Below are 23,459 nucleotides of genomic sequence, written 5' to 3'. Positions count from 1 at the left end.
ATCTCTCTGAGGTTCTGATTTCACTTCAACTTAAGACAGTTTTTATCCAAATTATGGTCCTCCAAGCCTCACTTTCACAATACTTACTTAAAGACTTCCTTTAAATTAACTCACTTTTTATTTAAATTTGTTTCCAAAAGAAATTCTATGCAACTGCCACAGTTTTTCTATATATACACAACTTGACATAAATAGAAGGGACAATTGAAATAAATGGAAACATTAATATAACACGTTTCCCGGGTTCCTCCTGAGGTTACCTGGTGGCCATCATGGCAGGTCCCCCACACTGCATTCCCCAAGCTTAGGGACACCACCAGGAATACCAGCACCGCAGTGGCACTTTCCCCTCTCGCATCTCTGGTGTCAAATCACACTCCAGCAGTCAGGATGCCAGCCCCAAGCCCCCGGCACTCCACTACCACCCATGTGCTGTATCTGTCAACACGACAACTGTCACCTTGAAAGCCAACATCCTTGTCAATTCCTCAACCTGACAGAAATTTCCCACTTAAGTTTGGAGAGTGAAAGTGTCTGGCAATGACAGCCACCTCTCCCCACATTTACTGATGAGCTTACAGCATTTCCTTCACTCAGCAACAATCCTCCATGCCTTGGCAGATGAAGCCAGAGAACACCAGCAATCAGAAAATAAACTCTGGCCCGACAGCCCGCACTCCGTTCAGCTGACCTCGCAGGTGACTCCAGGATGGGGGGCTCCGAGGAGCAGCCTGGCAAAATGTTCTGCCCCCAGAGAACCCAGAGAGGCTTCTGATGACACGGCTAGAATCCTCCTCCCACGGCCACTGCTGGCTCCAGCCAAGTGCCTCGTTGTCCCTGGGGAACCCAGGCAGCAGCCCTCCCTCACTCTCGGCCACTGTGCCTGCGAGCTGGGTGCCTGTGTGGGTATGGGGGCCAGGTAAGAAGTCACGGCATATACATTTGATTCCAAGTCTGCAGAGCTAACCCCACAGGGTGCTTTAGGGGTCCTATTAAAATCAGAGGAAGCACAATTTGGAGTAGAATATAACATGCATGGGAATTTTTAAGAAAAACACAAGACCATAAATAAACACCTATTCCTGGAAAGAACACCTGTGGAAGGGAAGTGGGTAGGGAGGTGGGACAGCTGGCAAAGAACTGGGAACGCACAGCTCGTCCAGTCACAAAGGCATAAGAGTCCTCCAGGAGGGCTGGACCATGGGAAGCACTCCCTTGCTGCTCTCCAGGGGTCGGGGACTCCACTCAGTAGGTGGCTCAAGGTGGGGCCCAGGGAATAGGCCAGGGGCTGCAGCAAAAGCTCTAGGCACGGCCAGGTGCGGTGGCTCACACTTGTAACCCCAGCACTTTGGGAGGCCAAAGGGGGTGGATCATAAGGTCTGGAGATCGAGACCATCCTGGGCAACATGGTGAAACCCCATTGCTACTAAATATACAAAAATTAGCTGGGCATGGTGGCGCATGCCTATGGTCCCAGCTACTCGGGAGGCTGAGGCAAGTGAATCACTTGAACCAGAGAGTCAGAGGTTTCAGTGAGCTGAGATCACGCCACTGCACTCCAGCCTGGCGACAGAGTGAGACTCTTTCTAAAACAAACAGCAACAAAAAAGCTCTAGGCACATACCTGAGACCCTCCCAGGAGACTAGAGACTCAAGGATCCCCAGAAGAGGACTGGGCAGGCTGGAATGATGGCTACAAACCAGAGGAGGTTTCCTTGAGACTTCTGTGAGTACAGAAAGGGCCCTGCCACCCATAGAGCTCTCAGCAGGTGGGAGAAGGGCGCAGCTGACAGCAGACTGGGCACACCTGGGGGGTCCCATGGGTGAAAGGAAGCAAAACCCTGGCCTTGCTGAGCTGGACACAACCTTCACCCTGACCTCATTTTTTTACTTTTTTTTTTTTTTTTTTAATGAATGACAGGCTCTTATATTGCCCAGGCTGGCCTTGCACGAATACCCCCGCCTCCTCAAGTGCCAGGACAACTGGCCTGAGCCACTGCGGTTCCCTCATCCTGACCTCCTTCTCCAACCAGTACCCCCTCCCATTGATACTGTCAGAAGACTTGTTCCTTGGGGTCTAGAAAATGAGTATTTTGCTTTCTCTTAGGAGATGCTGGCTTTGAGTCCTAACTCTTTGTCAGGACACACTGTTATCTCCAGGTATCATTGTTCTTGCTGGGACCTTCACCCTATATCCACATCCGATTTCATGATAGAGAAAGGTACAGTGGGTTGGAGCTTCAGCCTGGACCTGTGAAGAATTGGTCAGCCTGGGGACTGGTGGTCTCTGCAGCTGTGGGCTCAGCTCTGTGCTGGGCCTGGTCACTGGGGAAGGCAGGCATGTGCCCAGGGGCTGCAGAGCTCTCAAGCCCCTCCTATGAGCTTGGCGTGGTGGGGCAGGCAGCCTGTGAGTGAGACTCTGAGCCCCACTCGTCACTGAGCAAGTTGGAGGAAGAGGAACCCAGGAATGCACACAGCCCACAGAAGGGAAGCGTGAGAAGGGTCATTGAAAACAGCCTGAGGAAATAAAAACGAAGCCAGAAATTGCATGAAAGGGAGACAAAAGAGAGGAATCTGCAGAAACCTGGGCTCGGGGGTGTGGCTGCATCTTTCCACCTGGATGAAGTCGACTAAAATGGGGTCACCAAGGGTGGGTCCCAGCATACCACTCATCCCTTTAATAAAGCTGATATAAGCAGCTCACACCACCCAAAGGCCCCACAACAGGGGTCTGGTTGTCAGGGTGCTTCAGGGGTATCCAGTTCATAGAAGCCCCAGATGGGAGGTGGGGGTCATGAAAGCAAGGGCTTCTCAGCCCATGAAGTTGTTTACGGCAGTGATAGCACCAAGTGAAAAATTGATACCCTTGGGGCCAGACTGTGTAGGTATTGATAGTCAAAGATAGCACATTGATTAGTTTGGGGATGCAGAAGAGATGTTACCTTTAACATCAATCACATTGCACAGACTGGCTGTTAACCACGTGTAGGGTACACAGGCCTTTTGCAGAAGGGAAAAAAATTATATTTCCCATAAATTTAAAAAGCAAGAAATTGCTGAAGCCTAGGAAAAACAGAAAAAGAACACGAGTATGTAAAGGCATCATAAGCAGATTTATGATTCACAAAGAACCAGCGAAAGAGAGGGTCCATGGCTGGATGCAGCTGATCTCAAGAACAGAGAGAAAGAAGTCCAACCACGTGTGTCAACCACATGCAACCACGTGCATCAAGCGACCACATGCACCAACCATGTGCATCAACGCAGCCTTCAGAAAAGAAGCAACAGTGATGGTGCTAGAGGGGACAGTGGCCACAGGGGAAGGGGGCCTCTCAGGACTAAGTGGAAAGCCTTCTGTGGACCAGTCCTCTTCTCCCCAGCCTTGTCATGTAAGTTATGTGGGCGCGGTTTCAATATATCATGAGTCACTACCTCTGATCAATAAACCACTCTGTCTCTTTAAAGCAGCTATATTTGAGACAAACAGCCTGCATCTGCCTAGGAACACAAACCTGAACAAACTAAGCCCCAGTGGTGCTGCCCTTTGGATGTAGACCCCCGTCCACACAACTCCAGATGTCAAACTACCAAGCAATGCACGTCGGTCTTTGGCAAACAGGTGACTGAGAAGCTCAAAATCTGCAAGTTTTCAGCTCCATTGTTCAACGGGCTGCTGACCCACAGCAGGTGCCCTTCCACACTGTGAGGCTCAACCATAGAATCTGACATGGGTCACCTCATTTGGTATGTTGGGGACAACAACTTTAAATCCAGGAAAACTCCTATTACTGTGCACAGGTCAAAGCTTAGTTTGTCAAACCAAGACAGCAGATACACTCCCAGTTCCATGAAAACCACATTTTTAAAATTAATTTTTTAAAACCCAGGTTTCTAGCATTGTAAGTTTTCCCCCTGCTGTAGTCTACAACACAAATTCAGCCACAGAAGGCATAAGAGGACTGCTGCTCAGGATACAGGAGGGTTGTCTTTTTATTAGGAGTGTGACTCTAAGAGTGTCCACCTTTCATACTGCACGTTTAGACTACAAACTTGGTCCAGACAATGACTGCTAGTGACAAAATTAATCCACGGGCATCATGAGCTTAGTGAAAAAAAGGTTAGTCTCACTGGCTATCTTTGTTAAGGCAACATTAATTTAGCACCATCTGCATTCTTGATGTTCCACACGCATTATCTCACGCAAACACATCTGGTTTTAATTACCTTTGGTTGTGCTTGGGAAGAGAAAATAGGATGCAATTTTTAAGTTATGCAGATTTGGAATATGATTATAAAGAGTTAAGAAATCCAGTGGCTTATCCATAAAACAGTAAAGATGTAGATAAATTCAGATAAATCAAATAAGCTGCATAGTTAAATCCACAGGCACCACTCACGATTCCACATCCTCTGCCATCGCCAGGCTGTGGCCCCCTGTCTTCACGTCGCTTATTACTGCATGTCAAGAGATACCTATTGGCTCTTTGAGTGCCCTCTGAATGGTCAGGTCCCGAAAGGCCTGGAGCGTTTTTGGTTTTGTGACCAATGTACATGCCGGTGCCTAACACAGGGTTTGCAACGGGGGGGCAGTCAATAGAGATGTGTGGGCTGAATTAATAATTAACATCACTCATTCTGGGCCAGACTTCAAGAGCAGCACTCACACAGGGCCATCGTGACAGCTCCACAGCCCCAACACCTGGGCCACCATTCACTCTGTGTGTTCCCTACAACTGCAGTCTTCAGGCAGGGTGTGCAGACGCAGAGGAAGAGTAACCCACTCCTCGCTGCAGACGAAGGGGAAGACTAGAGTCACCAGCAGCAGCGGGACACCCGGGGCTGCCCTGACCCATCTCTGAAAGAATCAGTTCACTACAATACATGAAGTCCAGAATATTACTCAAAATTTGCTTGCCACCTTGCTAGCAAATGGCATACCAAGCTAATTTTGAAAGCAGCCTTCAAGTCCCAGCAACAACAGCAACTGTCCATTCTTTTACAGTTAAACTCCCAAGCCTTTGTTTTTCCCACATGCAAAATTGAAGCCCCATTGCTTTCTCCCTACGTATTTTTTAGAAATTTCTATCTAAGAAATAAACGTACATGTCTGCCATTGCATTTATGGGGCGAACGCACTCCACACAGGCAAGATCTCCAGAAGACCGCCTGGCCTGAGGTTTAGCCAGCCCAGCCCCCACAGTACTCTCCTCAACCCACATGGGTGAGCACTCCAAGTGGTTAGGAATCATCTGAAGGATTCCTTGACCCTTCAAATCAAACAACAACACTGGCAGGCAAAGCTTGGAGGATTAACCGATTAGTCTTTGAATGCAAAAACAACGGCTGATCAGGACGCATGGTGCCTGATGAGATTATTTAACCTGCAACCATTTACCGAAATGTGCCTAAGCCTCCCTCACCTTTCTTCTTTCTCTCCAGTATCTCTGGGCTCATCCTAGAGCAACAATGGAATGCAGCAACAAATTCATGCAACACCCATGAATGTGTCTCAGATCCTAAATGATAAATCCAAAGAATTCTCACCTAAAGTGGTGTGCTTTGATGGCCAACAAAAATCAAAAGAAGTTTCAGAGAACTCTCCGGACACTCCTGACCTCCATGGTTCTAGCCACAGCAGCAAGTTCTCCTGTCTCCTGAGCACACAGCACTTCCAGAACAGCCTCTGCTCAAGAACCAGCAACCGGCAGACGCCTTCTCTGAAAGGTGCTGCCCACACCACGCTGCTCTCAGAAAGCCTCCAGCTTTCTGCCTCACCATCTTCATTCCCCACCACAAAGTCAGAAAAATCCAGGAAACAGAAGTGCAAAGTCTTCATTCAGCAAATCCAGGCGATGGAAGAAACTAAAAGAGACGAGAAAACTGCAAACTCATAAGCCCCAAATCACACCGAGGCCACTTTCCTCATTAGAAATTCCTGCCAGATAAACAGAATAATAATATATAGATATATTTTCCTCTGCAGCATATCTGGTTACCTAAATGGAAAAAATTACATTTCATTATAAATAGAGACTGATGCAATTGCTGTCCCTGGGGCCCCCAGTGCCCACTGTAGTGTCTGGTACACAGCAGATACTTAAATATGTGTGCAGTGAAGCCAGGGGGGAAAACCATCAACATCCCATTCCTTGAACCAGGGTAAAGACAGCTCCCTGCGAACTCCCCAACTCTCTGGTAAGGCCTCCTCTTGCTATCAGTGAGCCCGGCTCCAGCACATTTACAGGTGCCCCAGTGCAAACATGCTTCTAAATTCTCTCACCCCTCCTCCTGACCTATTTCCTGTGGTGAATCCTAATTCATTTAAACTCACATAAATTCATGTGAGCCTTATGCACACATTCCCTTACGTGGAACTGCAAATACCATCATATCTTCACGTTTGTATCAGTTAACAATGTAAATATGTGCTACCCACGAGAGTAGCGACTCCTCTGGGTCCTCCTTCAGGTCTCCCAAAGGAGAGCTGTGGCTCTAAATGCCCTCCAAGGATGTGCAGAACCATCAAGGGCCAGGAGAGCCTAATAAAGGCAGAATCCAGATCGTGCTGCAACTTTATACACTTTTTCATTCCAATTTCATTCAATGGGAAAAGGGAGACCCACATTATGGGGTGCTTGCATGATCTGTAAACCATTCACTGTCGCCAACACCTTCAGCTTGACACCCTGTTCTCTTAAAGTTAATTAAAATTCCAATAGGATACCCATCAAGCATGCATTTCACATTCATCAAATCTGAAGATCTCCCAGGCAAGGCAAATCTGATAAAAATTGACCTTGCCCTCTTCAACGGTTGCTATCAAGAACATTTTCCTCAGCAAATGCCTGCTGATGTGTTTTTTTTAAATGCACCTCAAAAATATCATGTTAACTGTAAAAGACAGAGATTAAATACAGATTGAACTGAAATGCCCGCTAGAAACAACTACAAAACTGAGCCCCGAATTTGTCATGCTCCAGCAAGCAGGCAGGCTCTCAAAAGCCAGGAGGAAGAAACAATTGAATAGAATTCTGCTCAGTTCAATCACACCAAGCAGCCTAATTCTAGGCAGCTGTAGACAAGCTATTGTGTCCCACGGATGACAGAGGTGGGCTCATTTTCAGGACAGCCTGCCAACAGGCTGGATCAGCAACTGAGCAGGATTATTCTCCCCTGCTGTTTTTTTAAAGCAGATTATGGCTTAGACATTTTTTCCCTTTTAATGAAGTTTGTAAAACTCAGGAACACTACCTCTGATAACAAAGATAAACTTGAAACAAATTTAAAAAGGAAACCAACAGACTCAAGCAACTACTCAGCACAGAGGCCCTGTAATGCTTGACAATCCAGTTTCCACAACATAGGCTGACTGAATCTAGAAGCAAAGCATGGTATCAGACTCACAACATACCTACCCCCATGCACACCCACATCCACACATGTGCACATACACATACGCACATACACCCTTAATTTAGAATACTAAATACCACAAATCCACCAGCAGCAAGGCAGGCACTCTGAGGTGTGCCTCATGCGTGGTAAGAGTCTCCAAGGTTTTCCTATTAGAGTAGGCCCTGAAACGACAGCCAATCATGTGTGCCAGGCACTGCACCGTGAGTACTTATCCCATTTATCCAAAGAAGCAGATAGCATCCCTAATTCACTGATAAAAAGGCTCAGGAAAGCTAGCCCATTTGCCCAGGGCACACGGTGAGGAAGTGGGAAGCCAGAATTGAAACCACATTCAGGCAGGGTATGGTGGCTCATGCCTGTAATCCCAGCACTTTGGGAGGCTGAGGAGGGCAGATCACGAGGTCAAGAGATCGAGACCATCCCGGCCAACATGGTGAAACCCCGTCTCTACTAAAAATACAAAAATTAACTGGGCATGTTGGAGCATGTCTGTAGTCCCAGCTACTCGGAAGGCTGAGGCAGGAGAATCGCTTGAACCCGGAAGCTACAGGTTGTAGTGAGCCAAGATCGCGCCACTGCTCTCCAGACTGATGACAGAGCAAGACTCCATCTCAAAAAAAAAAAAAAAAAAAAAATTCCTTTTAGTGGGATTCCCACTACCCCTTCCTCTCCTTCCACATGCCCTGGGGGAAGTGGCAGGCCATCGCCTCAGGAGGGAAAGCAGTCCTGTGTGCCTGCTTCAGACACCAGCCTAAAAGGCAACACTGTCCCCAGAGGTATGAAGGAAGCATGGGGTTGGGGCTGGGTCACCGTTTGCTCACTGACTTGGAGACCAAGTACAAGGGGAAGAAACCCTACTGTGTCCAGGGCGTTGTCATGGGGCTGTGACACCTGAAGCCACGACCTCTATTTGAAACCTAGTGGGTGGGGCTGAGAGTGAAGCCAACACAGAAGCAGAGCAGAAGGGAAGAACAAGTATGGATCACTCACTTACATATTAATAGAGCTGCCTGTCACCTGTGGCCAAAGCCACAACAGATTCAATGCTGTTTCCTGCGGGCCACACCGCTCCGCACACTCAGGGTTTACAAGACAGCAGCCTTGCACAGAAGAGCATCTGTAGCTGTGGGTGCAGTGAATGCAAGGGGCGGCTGCTGCTTATGTTTAGAATCTTGCTACTCGCGAGCTGAGCCTGTGGTAGAGTAAGAGGACTCCTAACCAAGGCCAAAGTTAATCTTCCAAGAAACACCCTTATTAACTGCGTGCCGCTCAGCAAGAAAATTATGGAGCCTTGATTTCTCTACCTATATAACTAGCGACCTCACCAAGTTCCAGTAAGGACCAGATGAACTACACTTTAACACCGCTCAACCCTTAGCCCACAGCAAAGGCTTCAGCCATGCCTGGTGCCCAGGGGGTGCTCAATGAATGATAATTTAAATTATTTACTCTCTGGCTACAAACTGCTATTTCCACTTCTGAAAAGGACTTCGCTGTGACTCAGCTGTCACATCAACCACTTGTCTGCTTTCTTGTGAGCTGTCTGGTTTTTTGTGAGGCTCCCAAATGTTAGCCTATTCCTCTGGAGTCCTTATTACATTCAAGACCAAACCACAACACTCCAACCCTCCAGCCAAACTGGACAGAGGGGCAGAGGAACAGAATCCTAAGTCACTCACTTCCTAGCTCTCTGACTTGCCCAAATATCAATTTCTCTGGGCCTCAAAATAATAATTACGCCAGTCACTTGGCAGGATTATTGTGAACTTTCCATAAGGTGATACATGTCAAAGTGCCCAGCATGCTGCAGGCACTCAGTAAACGCTCAACAGAAAATCTCGGGTATAAGCAGTTCAACTGTCAAGAACCAAAGAACACTGTAACTAGCTTCCAGATATCATAGACACCCTCCATCCTAGCCTCCACTAGCTGACCAGCTGGACTAAACAACATTCCACGTCCTCTGTAACACAGCTGAAGTCACCCACACCCACCAGAGACTACACCCTGGCAAAGCTGGGCCAGCCACTCCTGCCTGGGGAGGCTTGTGCTTGCCAGGGATCTGTTGTCCTTATTCCCAACTATTTTAATGCAAGTTGTATTCATGATGCTAAATATGCACCATATTTCAATAGCCTGTAACCAGGGAAGAAGTTTGAGTGAAAAAAAAAAAAAAATGTTGCCCCTTGGAAAATCAAGATGACCGTGTAGGAAAGACTCAACCAAGGGAGATTGCTTTAAAATGATCAAATCAGGTGTAAACGAGAACATCAACATTAGTGGGGCGGGCCTATTTAAAATCTAGAAGATGCTCTTCTCAAAATTCTTTGAAAGTTTTAGTCTTCACTCCATTTGAAAGAAACAAATAGAAATTCATAAAAGGTGACTGGTTTCAGCTAAAAAGACAATTTGGAACTCAGAGAAAGGTCCTCAGCCCTGTACCCCCCAAAATGGTGAAAGAATCATATATGTGTATGCTTATAAAATAAAGTATTTAACATATATAATTTTATGATTCTCCAACTTAAAATATTCTTCCATTATTAAGTCCCAGTCACAATGTCAAGAGACACAGAAGTGATTTTCAAACAGATCCAATGTGAACATACACCATTGTACCTCAAAATACAAAACACAGATACACTAATTAGGCTCTAATGCCTACTTTTATGTCATCAAAGGCACTGCCTAAGCTTTCTAGAGTTATTTAATTTGTGACAACGTCCTTCCTTGTAACCCTCACAGAATTCTGGATTGACACCAGCCAGTGCCCACAAGTACCTTCTGAGAGCTGGGGCTGACAGCTTACATCCACCGCCCCTAATACCAGCTCCATCAAGAAAGCCCAAGCCAGTCTTGTTCACCTATAATAGTGCCTAGTTCAGTCTAGGCGAACTGCAGACGATGTTCTGTATAAGCCCAAATATAAGTCAAGGATTTAAAAATTTTTCAAAAAAAATTGGTATCGTCTTATATTTGAGTCCTTATTAAATCACATTAAAAAGCATGCTTTGAATTACTCAATGTGGAACCACAAAACCCTTTCAGCAAGATTCTCACTGCACTGAATCAATTTGATTGATGTTAGCTTGGGATATTAAAGGGATTTTCTTGCAAAATTGTGAAAACAAAACAATAAACAAACAATTTAGCCTGAAAAATTTAGCATACATTAGCAATTGCAAGGGATGGATAATACCATTAAAATAGGACTTTTTAAAGGTCACTTTCAGAAGTAACACATATGAACACACTTTTTAAGAAGCAACACACATATAATATTTGCCAACAGGCAAATAAAAAGACCAACAGTCCTGATCTTAGGCTATGGGTACTCGTCACTGGGTATAAGATTTCCAGGGGCAGCATCCTTAACTGACTCCAAAAAAGCGCTTTATCTCAAATGGCTCAGGTGAAAGCAGAGCTCAGAGGTTCTGCTCACCAGGTCAGGGGACTCCAAGTACTTGATTCACCAAAACTGATGAAAAACACACAGGTAAAGAGTTAGGGAAAACACTGTTTCGTTCCCTGCCGGTGATACCAAATAGATATTAAAACATTTTTTAAAAATAATGCTGTCACAATGTCTAACTGTAACAAAATTAACAAAACAAACAAGCTACGCATATACTTACCTACATACCTAAAGAGTATACACATCCTAATTGGCCCAAAAGAAGATGTCAGGAGCTTCTAATTGGGAAACGACATGACTATAATATTTACGGTTACCTGCTATTATGGCATATATGGTATTAGCTAAATAAATGCCCCTCTATTAAATAACATGCAGCAATATCCAGCATTCAAGTTTGCTGGGAGGAGTCAAGCAATTCCAATGGACAATAAAGTACCAAAAGTAATTTTCAGCTGAGATCTTTGTGAGTCAAGTGTATAGGGTTGCTCAATGCCTGATGCGCTATTACAAGCCTTCCCCACCCTGGAAGCATGTGCTGGACCTAATGCTATTATCCCAGCAAGGTAGTATAGCGGTAGTTTAGTGTTAATACAGCATACAGGACCCCTGGTTATTAGTTAAATAAGTGATCATCTGTTAAACAAGATGCAGCAACATCCCGAAAGCATAAAAAGTCATGAACATGACTATGCACCCATAGAGGAAGTCAACCAAGGGTCTCAAAATCTGGTGAGTAAAACATGAATTTCCTGCTACTACTAAGTGTCACTACTGAAAGTTCCAAGCTTCAACCCCTTTGACAAGTTCTAAAAGGTACTACAAATGTCACAGAATTCCCACAGTGGCATCAAAGCTTTAGCCTGTCACAGTTCAGAGGTTACCTCCTAACCTCCTGGTAAAACACAAGTCCCCCAAGATAAACTGGGAGGACATCTGTAAACAAATGGCCATTAGAATGTCCCATACTTTTACTAGAAGCAGGGCTCCAAATATCATACAATTATCAGAACAGAAGAAGGTAACCCGCTTACTCTGCAAATAAAGATATTTAATTATAATACCTTAAATCAAAAACAGCAAGGCCAGGAAGGAAAAGTTTGAAAATTTTTAACGCAAGCATTTAGCTGGATTTAATCACAATTAAAACTAAAGAAAAAAAATTCCCGTTCAGCAGTGACCCCAAGTGACCCAGGGTGACTATCCTTAACTGTCCATTCTTCTTGATCCATGGGGAAAAAAGCCCATTGCAGCAAAACATGGCACTTAACTCAAGCTCAGCATCCAAGGATTTTAAGTTTCTAACCGTAACCTTAGAGATTTGCAGACTGCCTAATCCAGGTGCTAGAATTTCCCCAGCATTTCAGGATCATACATAGTGGAAGGACTAGGCACCACCAACCCCTTAAATGGTCAAAAGTAGAGGAATAAAGTTGTGTTTCTAAAGCAAATGATTATTCCAACAGATAGACGACATATTTTGTAACATTTAAGTGCTTCTCTCCATTTAAAGAAATAAACAAAACCCAGATCCTTTTTTTCTCACTTAAACCAGCACCCCATGGGCTACCCTCTCCCCTGTTAAGTTCCTAAGGTGTTGAGGGTGTGTTATGACAGGCTACAAGAAGCTTTTGAAACCAAATCACTGAAGCCGTCCAGACAAAGTCTTTCGCCTAAAACAGAAGCATTTAAGGCCCTACAATGAGGCTGTACCAGAAAGAATAATAAAAAAAAATAAGTAACGACACACGTGGGAACACAACCCTACCTGGGAGCCCAGGACAAGACCTTGGCTTCTGGGCAGACACTGCCAAGTCCAAAACGGGCTGGGTCAAAAGGCTCCTGGGGACTCCAGGTTAACTCCTTCCAGACTACTATAAGGAGTTTGTGATCAGCATTCTTCCAAACCCCAGTCCCACTCTGCCTTCAGCCCGCCCCTCCTTAGCCAGAGCCACAGGCAGGAGGCCCGCGGGCTTTGCAGTGCAGACATCAGAGTCCTGCCAGAAACGTGAAGCCCAACTTTTCTCCAGGCAGGCCCAGGGTGTGCAGAGTGAGCATCTGGGGATCCAGAGGAAACCCCCCTCCACCCGATTTCTAGAGAGATGCAAGGGTGATGCTAAGTTTAAGAGGCAGGGTAACAGGTCCGGCCAAGGAATAGAGGGGGAGCAGCGGGACAGAAGGCGTGCCCACCCTGCGGGAGGATGGGACACACGTGAACAAGCGGCGAGGTGCCCTAGGACCAGATGCCGCCACAGAGCAAGCGACGTTGCTCGTAGAGCAGTGTCTCAACGCGGGGCCACCCCTGGTCTCCTCCGCACCTCATGGTTGCCCCCCACGCCCAAGCACTCACCCACACACTCCCATGAGCCGTGGCCACTTCCGCGAAGACAGATACCCACCTTTGCCACCGGCGCGCTCCTGCTGGTCACCAGCTCCCGCAGACTGCCGGTGGCGCTGCCCGCGGCTGCAGAGAGGAAAACAGGGGAACCCGGGGCGCTGCCTGCGGCGCCGCCCGCGCCGCCCCCGCCGCCTGCGAGCGTGGGGGCCGCACTCTGGCCGGGGACGGGACGCGCGGGCGGGCTGCCGCCAGGGCTTGTGCCGGCGCGGGGCCGCTGACGGATGCCGTCCAGAAGGCGCACCAGGAGGATGTTAGCCGGCAGCTCGTCCACGCCGCAGCCCACCAGTATGCGGCACTCAGGGCAGCGAAGCTCGTGGCGCGAGCACACGATGCTCTCTAGGCAGCGGCGGCAGAAAGTGTGCTGGCACGGCAGCACCTTGGCCGTGGTGTCCAGGCGCTCCAGGCACACGGAGCACTCCAGCAGGTCCAGCAGCGACGACTCGTCCATGTCCTCGCCCGCCCCCGCGGCCGTGGCCGCCGCCTGCCGTCGCCGCCGCTCGCCTGGCCTGTCCTCGTCGCCCTCGCTCTGCGCAGCAGCGGCGGCCGCCTTGGACGCGCACAGCCAGGACGCTCCGAGCAGCATGGGGGACGCGCCGGCAGCGGTCTCGCGCGGCTGCCTAGGTCCTGGGGCCGGCGTGGATCCCGCCACCCGCAGCCGGCATCAGGACCGGGAAGCCGGGCTCTGCCGTGACTTCTTCACCCCGGCTGGTGGCCCGAGGCTACGGCTGTGGCGGTGCGAAGTGGCGCGCCCACCGGCCTGCGTGGCGGGGACCCGAGTTCCGCGCGCGGCAAGCCAACTCCCGGCTAGCCAAGCCCGCCCGGTCCTGAGCGCAGCGTCTGCTACACCTGTCCCGCTGCGCGCCAGCCTAGCGCCGGGGGCCTGGGGTACCGCCGGGCACGAAGCTCAACGGGCTCTGTGCTGCAAGCGGCGGCTCGCGGCTGGGAGACCGGCGGCAGGAAGTGCGAGCAGCGGCCGGCCAGGTCCCCGGGGAGGCCGGGGCGCGGCGTGCGCGCTCCCCCGCGCAGCTGGCGAGCCGCACAGCCCCCGCGGCACCTCCATGCGCCCCTGGCCTGCTTGCGAGTCGCTGTTCTCCCTAGGGTTCAGCAGGACCCTTCCTCTTCCTCGGCCGCGAGCACGTGCGCGGGGGTGCGCGCGGAGGTCTCAGTCACTGCAGGGCGCAGGGAAGGACGCGCCGCGCCCGCGGGACCTCCCTTCGCCTGGGCGCACGCCGGCGATTGGCCTTGTTCCCTAGGACACCCTCAGGGCTCCAGGGAACCCCTCCTGCTCAGGCTTGGCCCTGCCTCCTCCAAGCGCCGGAGTCTTTTTCGGCTTTTCGTTAGCCTCTGAGAGGAACGTTTCCTGCCAAGGCTGTTGCGAAGGAAAGTTTGGGCGGCGTTATCCCGACTGCCTTCCTCACCAGCGCCGGCGAGCAGCTTGGGAACACCGCCGACGCCCGGGCATCCTCCCCGACGACTCCCCAGAGCGCTCCCAGTGCAGACTCCTTTCCGAGCGGCGCGCAGAAGTGACAGCCCCGGAGCCTCGTTTGGGTGTGGTTGTGAAGATGTCCCGCAAGGCAGGAGGGGAAGGCGCTCAGGTTGAAGGAAGGCGCTCAGCCCGGGGCCCGCGCCGACTCCTCCCGGCGGCAACCTTGGCTCTCCGGAGTCGCGGGTCGGAGGCAGGCGCCGCTGACCGCCGACCAGCACCCTGGCGCCGGGTGCCCGGCTCCACGCCGCACCCTTGGCGGCGCAGTGCGAGGGGCTCCAGCGCCCGCTTTGCGGCGCAGTCTCGTGAACCCCGCTCCGCTTTTTTCCTCCGGGGGCGCAGAGGAGGGGGAATTCGCGCTCTCCTTTCCGACGCCCCGGCTTCTGGGAGCGTCAGAGCAACGGAAGTACGTACAGGCGGACCGGGAGCAGCAGGGAAGTTTGGCGGTGGGCTGGGGTCGGCGGCGAATATTCCCTGCCGTGCGCTGCCCCCTCGTGGCCACTTTGCGTTCCCGCCGGGAACGGCTGCATTCCCGTCCAGGGCTCAGCACAAACCAGGACTGGCTGGACACTGCACAGCGGGTCCTGCCAGGGCTAACGTCAGAAGAGACGTGGAGGGCTCGCCTACCGGCCAGGCTGTCCTTATTGTTTGTGAAGTTGTATGATCTTTTTATTATTATTCAGGAAAAAAGTAGTATTTGTTGATGCTTAAAGGCCAAGAGCGTGCTATGTATTATTTAATCCGCTAAACAGCTCTGCGAGATAATTATTTTATTTGTATTTACTTACGTAGTTTTAGACATGATCTCGTTCTGTCATCCAGGCTAGAGTACAGGGTGCGATCACGGCTCACTGCAGCCTTGAACTCTTAGGCTCAAGCCATTGTCCCACCTCAGCCTCCTGAATAGTTGGAACTACAGGCATGCTACCACACCTGGCTAATTTTTTAAATTTGAATTCTTTGTAGAGACGTAGTCTCCTTATGTTGCCTAGGCCAGTCTCAAATTTCTGAGCTCAGACGATCCTCCAACCTCATCTTCACAAGCTGCTAGGAGTACAGGTGTCAGCCACTGTGCCCAGCCTGTGATAATTATTTTAAACTCATTTTACAAATGAGGAAAGTGATACCCATACTCCTAAAGCCATTGGGGCTGAATTTTCATTTTTGTATCCCCAGAACCTAACACATAAAGTTTACATGCCATTAGAATGTAAGCTCCCTGTAAGCTACAGATCTGTTCCACTGCAATATCCTTAGTGCTTAGGGCAGTGCCTGACATGTAGTAGGCGCTCAATAAATATTTGTAGAATGAATGAAAGGATGTCTCTCTCTCATCACCTACTGGTGATTTGAGTGCAGATCTTAGTATCTCAATTCCACATATTCTGTGCTTATATCAGGATGCCAGTACTGGAAACTTTGCCCCTGATAGCAGCAGGTGGCTTTCCTAACCCAGATTTCTCTCAGCAGTGTGGATTTCCATCGGTACAATTTATATCAGTGCTAACAACAGGGTGAGATGGAAGGCATCCCAGAGCTGCCTGGCTTCCCTCGAGGGCTGAAGGAAGGGCATGCACCTCACAGTGCCTCGAAGCATATTCACATGAGCCACCTTTCACTCTTACCCTTGCTCAGGAACAAGGGGGAGTTTTGGGAGGACCCAGGATGCTTGATCCAGGAGCAGATGGTAGACACAGGATGCAAGGGGGAGCATAAAGAGGGGACCTGTCTGGCACTGGGAGGGCTCACAAAGAGCAAGGACTGCCTGTGATGGCATGCCCTGGTGCTTCTGGTTGCAAGCAACAGAAACCAACTCTTGGTAGATTTTAAAGGGAGCAGAATATGTACCAAGAATAAGAGGCATCCCGTAGAATCCGAGGCTAAGAGCTGGGCCAGATTAACACAGATAGAGCCCGCAGTATGTCTTGCTGTCTGTGTCTCTAGTTGTTGACTCGACCCCTCCCTCTCTTGCACCAGCTGCCTCTGCTTCCCAACCCACATGACAGAAAACATGGTCAAAGCTCCATGAGCCTTTCTTCCAACAGCATCAGCCACTTCTAGAAGTTCTAAAACTCTATCACTAGCATGGACCAGTGGTCCCTCTTTGGACCCATGTGCCTTGGCCACAGGAGCAGGATCATCTGAAACCTGGCAGCACCCTGTGCAGTCACACAGTAGAAGTGAGAATTTCCAGAAGCTTGCTATGCTGGGCAGTCAGAACAACATATGCCCATGGTAGAAGCTCACCACAACATCTCTGCCCTCAACATATCTTTATCTTGCACAACCCAAGCCAGACAAGAGCAAGATAGGGCCGCTGAAACCCAGCTTTCCCAGCTTTCTTCTGCCTCCCCTGCCATAACCAGCACCCACAGGGCACACAGACTGTCTACTCAGATGTCCACAGTGACTGGGCAGGGCATGAAATTAATGAAGCAGGATGAGCCCAAGGCAGTAGGGCCTGGTGGGGACTGCAGCAAGCTTCATCTGCACCTTTCAGAGGAAGTGGCTGCTGCCCAGATCCAGTCCTGGAGGAATGACGACCAAATGTTGCCAGATCTTCATACCTTTCAAGAGAAGTTGGAAGTGCTGCTTTTTACATGACATCTTCTGATGTTCAACAGTTGGCAAACGATTCAGTTCTCAAAAACCACCATATTAGCCAAACAAAATACATGTGTGATCAAATTGGCCCACAGACCATCAGTTTGCAATTTCTGGTTGAAGTAGCCAAGTATACTATGCTACAGTGTGAGGGAATTTAAGGGTGTGAACTAAATAGTTGAAGTATTACAAATACAGTCTTAAGTTATTTGGTTAAATTTGCCCATGTTCAATAAGCCAATTATATGAGTAAGTAATTGAGACGACCTGGCTTTACAGCCTTTCCTAAAAAGATCTGGGGATTTCAGTTGACCACAAGCATCGTATGAGCCAACATGAGTCATCTATGTAGTATGGCTGACTAGAGAAGTAATGAAATCTTCAGATGTCTTCATGAAAGTTAAGGCGGGGGTCACGGTTTGGAAAAAAATAATCCCATTGTACCTCGGACTTGTCAGACCTCATTTGTGAGATTACTTCCAATTCTGGGTACCAAAAATTAATGACAGTGTTGTAAGGGATCTGGAAGCCTGGTCCATGAGTTTCAGATGAAGGAACAGCGGGCGTCTGTCCAAAAGAAAAAAGGCTCAGAGGAAACAGGACTAGATGGCTGTATGTCAGGTTTTTGGCTGCCCAAAATTTGAACTCCATTTTAGATTTGGAAGATGCTCCACGTGGTGATAGTCAGATAATTCTAACCCCCACCCCACTCTGCTAAGGTGTGGGAATCAAAAGTTGCCCCACCCCACCATGCTCTGAGAGGCAGAGGGATGTGGGCAGAAGAAACACCCGAAGTTCAGTTGCTGTGGGGCAGGTAGCTGGCAACAGCAGTGCCTGCAGCCTGGTGCTCACCTGTTGGGCAGAGTGGCCTGTAGCATCTCGGAGTGGGGTCACGCATTGGCCAGCCCCAGATGTGACTGCCTGCTGAGCCTGGGCTGTAGCCTCCACTGCTTTCCTGGCCTTGCTGTTGATCTTATGGATTTCTCAATTTCATTTCCTTAGTTCCATTTTTGTTAAATCAATCAGAGTCAGTCTTTGTTGTTTGCAACTGGGAACCCAAATTGATACACGTTATTTAAGGTCAACGAAGCCCCTCTGCATGAGACAATCGTCACTGCACTGAACAGCAGCTGTAGCTGCAGAACCCAGGAGGATCTCTACCAGGCGCCGCATGCGGGAGTTTGTGGAAGGTTTAGTCCAGCAACCCTAAATGTGCTCATCTGGGGCAAGAAGAAACCTGATACAGGGAGACACAAGATTGGAAGTTACTGGTTAAAAACTAGCACAGGATGACAACAAAGCAAACGCACTTAATGCCACTGAACTGGACACTTTAAAATGGGTAAAACAGTCAGTTTTATGTTACGTATTGTACCACAATTTTAAAAATAAAACTGCAGGCCGGGTGTGGTGGCTCATGCTTGTAATCCCAGCACTTTGGGAGGCTAAAGTGGGTAGATCACTTGAAGTCAGGAGTTCGAGACCAGCCTGGCCAACATGGTGAAACCCTGTCTCTACTAAAACTAAAAAAATTAGGCCAAGCACAGTGGCTCAAGCCTGTAATCCCAGCACTTTGGGAGGCCGAGGCGGGTGGATCACCTGAAGTCAGGTGTTCGAGACCAGCCTGACTAACATGGTGAAACCCCATCTCCACTAAAATACAAAAATTTGCTGGGCATGGTGGCGGGTGCCTGTAACCTCAGCTACTTGAGAGGCTGAGGCAGAAGAATCGCTTGAACCTAGGAGGTGGAGGTTACAATGAGCCGAGATTGTGCCATTGCACTCCAGCCTGGGCAACAAGAACAAAACTCCGTCTTAAAAAATAATGATAATAACTGGACATGGTGGCACGTGCCTGTAATTTCAGCTACTCAGGAGACTGAGGCGTGAGAATCACTTAGACCCAGGAGGTGGAGGCTGCGGCGAGCTGAGATTGTGCCATTGCACTCCAGCCTGGGCGACAGAGCTAGACTGTCTCAAATAAAAAAAATCTGAACAGTAAAATAACAGGAGTAGAGAGTCTGGTTCTAAGAACCTTGGTTTCAGTTATATCCATAGGAGTTCATTCAACAACCTATAAATTGAGCACCTACTATGTACCAGCGAGGTCCTAGCCCTTCCCTGGCATTCTGGAAGGGCAGGAAGGAGCTGTCCAAAACAAGTGCAGCCGTGAGTGAGAACTGGCAGCCAGCCACAGTGCCGCCACACTCTCCATCCCGGTGAACTTGTTCATCCTCCATCCAGCCCTATGAGGCAAGTATCAATGTGGTACCTCCATTTCACAGGTGAGAAAATCGGGGCAGAGAGGATATGTAACCAGCCCAATGTCATATTGCTACTGAGTAGAATAGTCAGGACTTGCATCCAAAGTGGGGGGCTTGAGTCTATATTTTACATCCACCCAATCCTGGAGCTCATGAATAAGACCAGAGCTAAAAATACAGACTTGAAATCATCCACATATAGGCAGTGGGAAGACCCAGGGGAGCAAATGCTTTCATCCATGGAGAAGAGAGAAAGGCATGCTTGGGACAGAGCCCCAGGGACCACCATTCTTAAAGGGAAGGATGGAAGAAAAAGCTGCAGTGAGGAAGGCTGAGGTGGGATGACACAGGGCTTGAAAAAGAGCAAAAGAGGGTGGTGAGAGCTCAGGGCGCCTGTCTAGTTAGCACCCAGAGGGAGACAGACATGAGGGTGTCACTAACTCTGAGCCACAGCTGATACCTGCACCATGAGGATGATCACACGCATTCACCACTCCTCGCTGATGCCTCCTCCTCCCTGTAGTCTTCCATGATCTGCCAGCTGTGTGACATCAGCCACAACTGTGGGCTACATAGTCCACCAGGCACAAGCTCAAGCCTGTTTCTCCTGTTACTTGAGTGCAAATTACCAAGGCTGCCTAAGACACAACTTGAAGTGAAAGGAATTGAACACCATGGTGTTAAATTACCTTGTTTATTATTTGTTTTTTGGTTTTGGCTTTGGATTTTTTTGGTGTATGTGAGGGAAACAGGGTCTCCTTCTGTCACCCAGGTTGGAGTGCAGTAGCACAATCATGGCTCACTGTAGCCTGGAACTCCTGGGCTCAAGAGATCCTCCCACCTCAACAGCTGGGACCACAGGCACATGGTGCCAAGCCCAGCTAATTTTTTAAATTTTTGTAGATATTAGGTCTCCCTATGTTGCCCAGGCTGGTCTCAAACTCCTGCGTTCAAGTGGTCCTCCCACCTTGGCCTCCCAAAGTGCTAGGATTACAGGCATGAGCCACTGCACCCGGCCTAAATTACTGCGTTGATGGGGGCTTGCATAAGACAAAACCCATACAGTAGAGGTTGTCAGATCACACTTGAATGCTCTTATCCCTGCGACCCAATACCTCTGGGCTTGTGCTCACATGCACAGGCTTCAAACACCAGGGGCAGTCCTCAGCAGTAGCAGATGACAGCTCTCCTGACCCTCGGCAGGGATGGCTTTACGCTGTCCCCTAGCAGGGTTAAGCTTCACTTGCCCACAGTGAACCTGTTGATTGGCTGACACTTCCTCTCTGAGTCCCTTTCCACATCCCTGCTGATGTTCCCTAGGGTCCCCTCCCAAATAAACTACTTGCCCGCAAATCTTTCTCTTAAGATCTGCTTCTGGGAAACCACAGCAGTGTGGAAAATACTGAGCAAACAGTGGGCACTCAATACCTGTAAATTCCTTTCACCGAAAGCGTGTTCCCTCCTGAATTATCTTTCGAAGCCACATCTGTTCTTCTCATCCTGACTTGATCTTTCTCTCCCATGTAACACAGTTGTCTTGTCTTGCTTTCTTGAACCTGAGCTCCTTGAGTAGCAGACTCAAGTTTGTATTCTCCTCACTAGCAAGCACAGTGCTTTACACCAGCAGGTACTCAGTAGACCCCTGCTGAATACACACATGAACACACGCAAAGATAGCCTCCCCAGCCACTGATTAGATGCCAGACGAAATAGCAGGAGGAGTTTTATTTTAGACACATGAGTTAGAGGTGCTGGCAGGCAGGGAGGTACAGACGTCTGGCAGTTAGGGATGTGATTCAAACAGGGCTCCAGAGGGAGGTCAGGGCTGGGGGTGTGAATCTGGGAGTCATTTTCCTGGAGGTGATAGATGAAGCCTCCAGGGAGAAGAGTAAGCCCTGGTTTTTACTCCGGAAACTGCAGGAAAGTCTTTCCCACTTGCTAAGCAGAGGACAGAGAATCAGGAGGAACTTGCAGCAGGGGGTCTCATCAGTCACTGAGCTGCTCAGAACACTCTCCATCTGCGGGTTGCAAAATGCTTTACAGATGTGATTTAGTGCTACACAAATGTTGCCATTCCCATGACAGAGAGGGTGACAGAGGAAAGTTCTTAAGCTGGAGAAATAGACATCGTGCATCTATTTAACTTTTTAAAGCAGTTGTTCTAGGTAATTGCAGTGTAAATATCATCAGTGCAAGTGAAGGATTTTATTACTAGACAGGAATAAAAATCAAGACTTTAATGTTTCTTAATCTTTAGATACCCAGGTCCCTGGTTAGGTAGAACTTCTTAACCTGCAGACGCTGTACTGTGTGAGTTGCCACCCTCTTTACTGTATAGACAAGGCTGCTGGTTACCTTGGAGCAGGGCTTCTCTGTACCAGGAAGAAGTACTTGAGTGTTCCCCTTGGCTTTGGACATGCAAGGGAAGTAGGTATCTGCTGCCCGGGGAAAGTCAACAGGATCCCTCCTCCCTGTACCTCTTGGTATGTAAAACTGAGAGGTCATGAGTCAGTTTCCACAGCCTCCTCAACCCTTCATCTAGAAGCCTTTTTGATGGACACGTGCTGGGAGAAAATGCCATCTAGAGCACAAGGTGGCCACTCATCCAAGAAGTAGTGCAGGTTGGTCTGATTCCCTGGGGGTGGGGGGCGGTCTTGGGAAGGACAAGCTGGCTGAGCACGTGGCTGAGGCTGGAAGTCCCACTCTACCTTACATCCTTGGGGACCACGGCTAAGTATGCAAGGCTAATGTGGCATACTCACCTGTAGGGAAGCCCTTGGGCTCAAGGTGGCCTGAGGGGAGGGGCTGACCCCTGGAAGAGTCCCTGGTCATCCACCAAAGCCCTGGTTGTTAAACAGAGAGAATCCAGGCCCTGGCAGGATGTGCCAGGCCAGCTGAGCCTGCACTGGGAGGTCCTCCCCCTCCTCTTACAGATGAGCTGGGCAGTGACACTCCACCATACAAGTAGCCTGCAGTGAGCAGGGACGCCATGAGGAGCCCAGTGGGTGGTCACATCCTGAAGTTCCCACTCTGCATGGCCTTGGAGCCAGCCCCTTCCGGCTGCATAGTTCTTGGACAATTCAGAGGGAGAACCCAAGACAAATATCTGGACTTCTCCTAATCTGATCATGTGAAGCCTTGAGTGATTACTTGGAACATTAAATTTAAATTTGTTTAAATTTATGGGATAGATCATTCAATTACATTTCTTTTGGTCCATAAAATCTTAATAAACAATGGCAATTTTTTCAACTTTAAAACAATGTACATTTTACTCTGATGAGGTATCCCCCTGTTACCAACTGCAGTTTCCATAGCACTGTGGCAAAAATATTTCAAAATCTTTTTCAGTATTAAAAATAATCCTGCAGTTGTCTATGTTTTCTTTTGCAGTCTTCAAAAGAATTATAATAAATTTTCTTCTCCAATTTGGAGACATAACATACTTTATTTTAATTTGGCTCAAGATCTTAGAAAATACTTAAACTTGTATGCATGGTACAGTTATTAAGCTATAGCACTGCATTGATAATACATTTAATGCAATAAAGAAAATCCCTTATTTAAATTACAGTCATAAGCAGAATGAATGAAAATTGAATATAAAACAAGCTTCCAGAATAATCACAGCATAATTGACATTGAATAATATTTAATATCTGAATTTGTGTCTTGGCAGAAGTACATCCTAAATCATCCAAGGGGAGATTGTCAATTATAAATAATACTGATGTGTTTTTTAGAAAAATGTGAAATCCTTTATGAAAGACATAGAGCTAAAGTAGAATAACCAGCCTTGGGGGGAAGAGCAACGGGACTGTTTCGCGGACAGGATGATGGCGGTCCCTCCTTGGGAGAGAGACATAGATTGTGAATGTG

At 48.6% G+C, this 23,459-nt stretch overlaps 1 protein-coding gene and 1 pseudogene across 1 annotated transcript in view; one reads left to right on the top strand and one right to left on the bottom strand.

The window, feature by feature from the left end:
- The window catches only part of SH3RF3 (SH3 domain containing ring finger 3), a 360,308-nt gene extending 345,919 nt beyond the window's left edge, over positions 1-14,389 (bottom strand). Inside the window, exon 1 of the mRNA XM_032263040.1 lies at positions 13,231-14,389. Within this exon, the coding sequence (XP_032118931.1) occupies positions 13,231-13,812 (582 nt within the window). The 5' untranslated portion in view covers positions 13,813-14,389. The remainder of the gene's footprint in view (positions 1-13,230) is intronic.
- LOC116539855 lies at positions 13,811-14,777 on the top strand (annotated as a pseudogene).
- The last annotated feature ends 8,682 nt before the right edge of the window (positions 14,778-23,459 follow it).

Source organism: Sapajus apella, unplaced genomic scaffold (genome assembly GCF_009761245.1).
Source record: "Sapajus apella isolate SASKATOON/1434 unplaced genomic scaffold, GSC_monkey_1.0 scaffold134, whole genome shotgun sequence".
NCBI lineage: Eukaryota > Metazoa > Chordata > Mammalia > Primates > Cebidae > Sapajus > Sapajus apella.
Note: the sequence above shows the minus strand (reverse complement) of the source record. Positions and strands in the feature narration are given on the sequence as shown.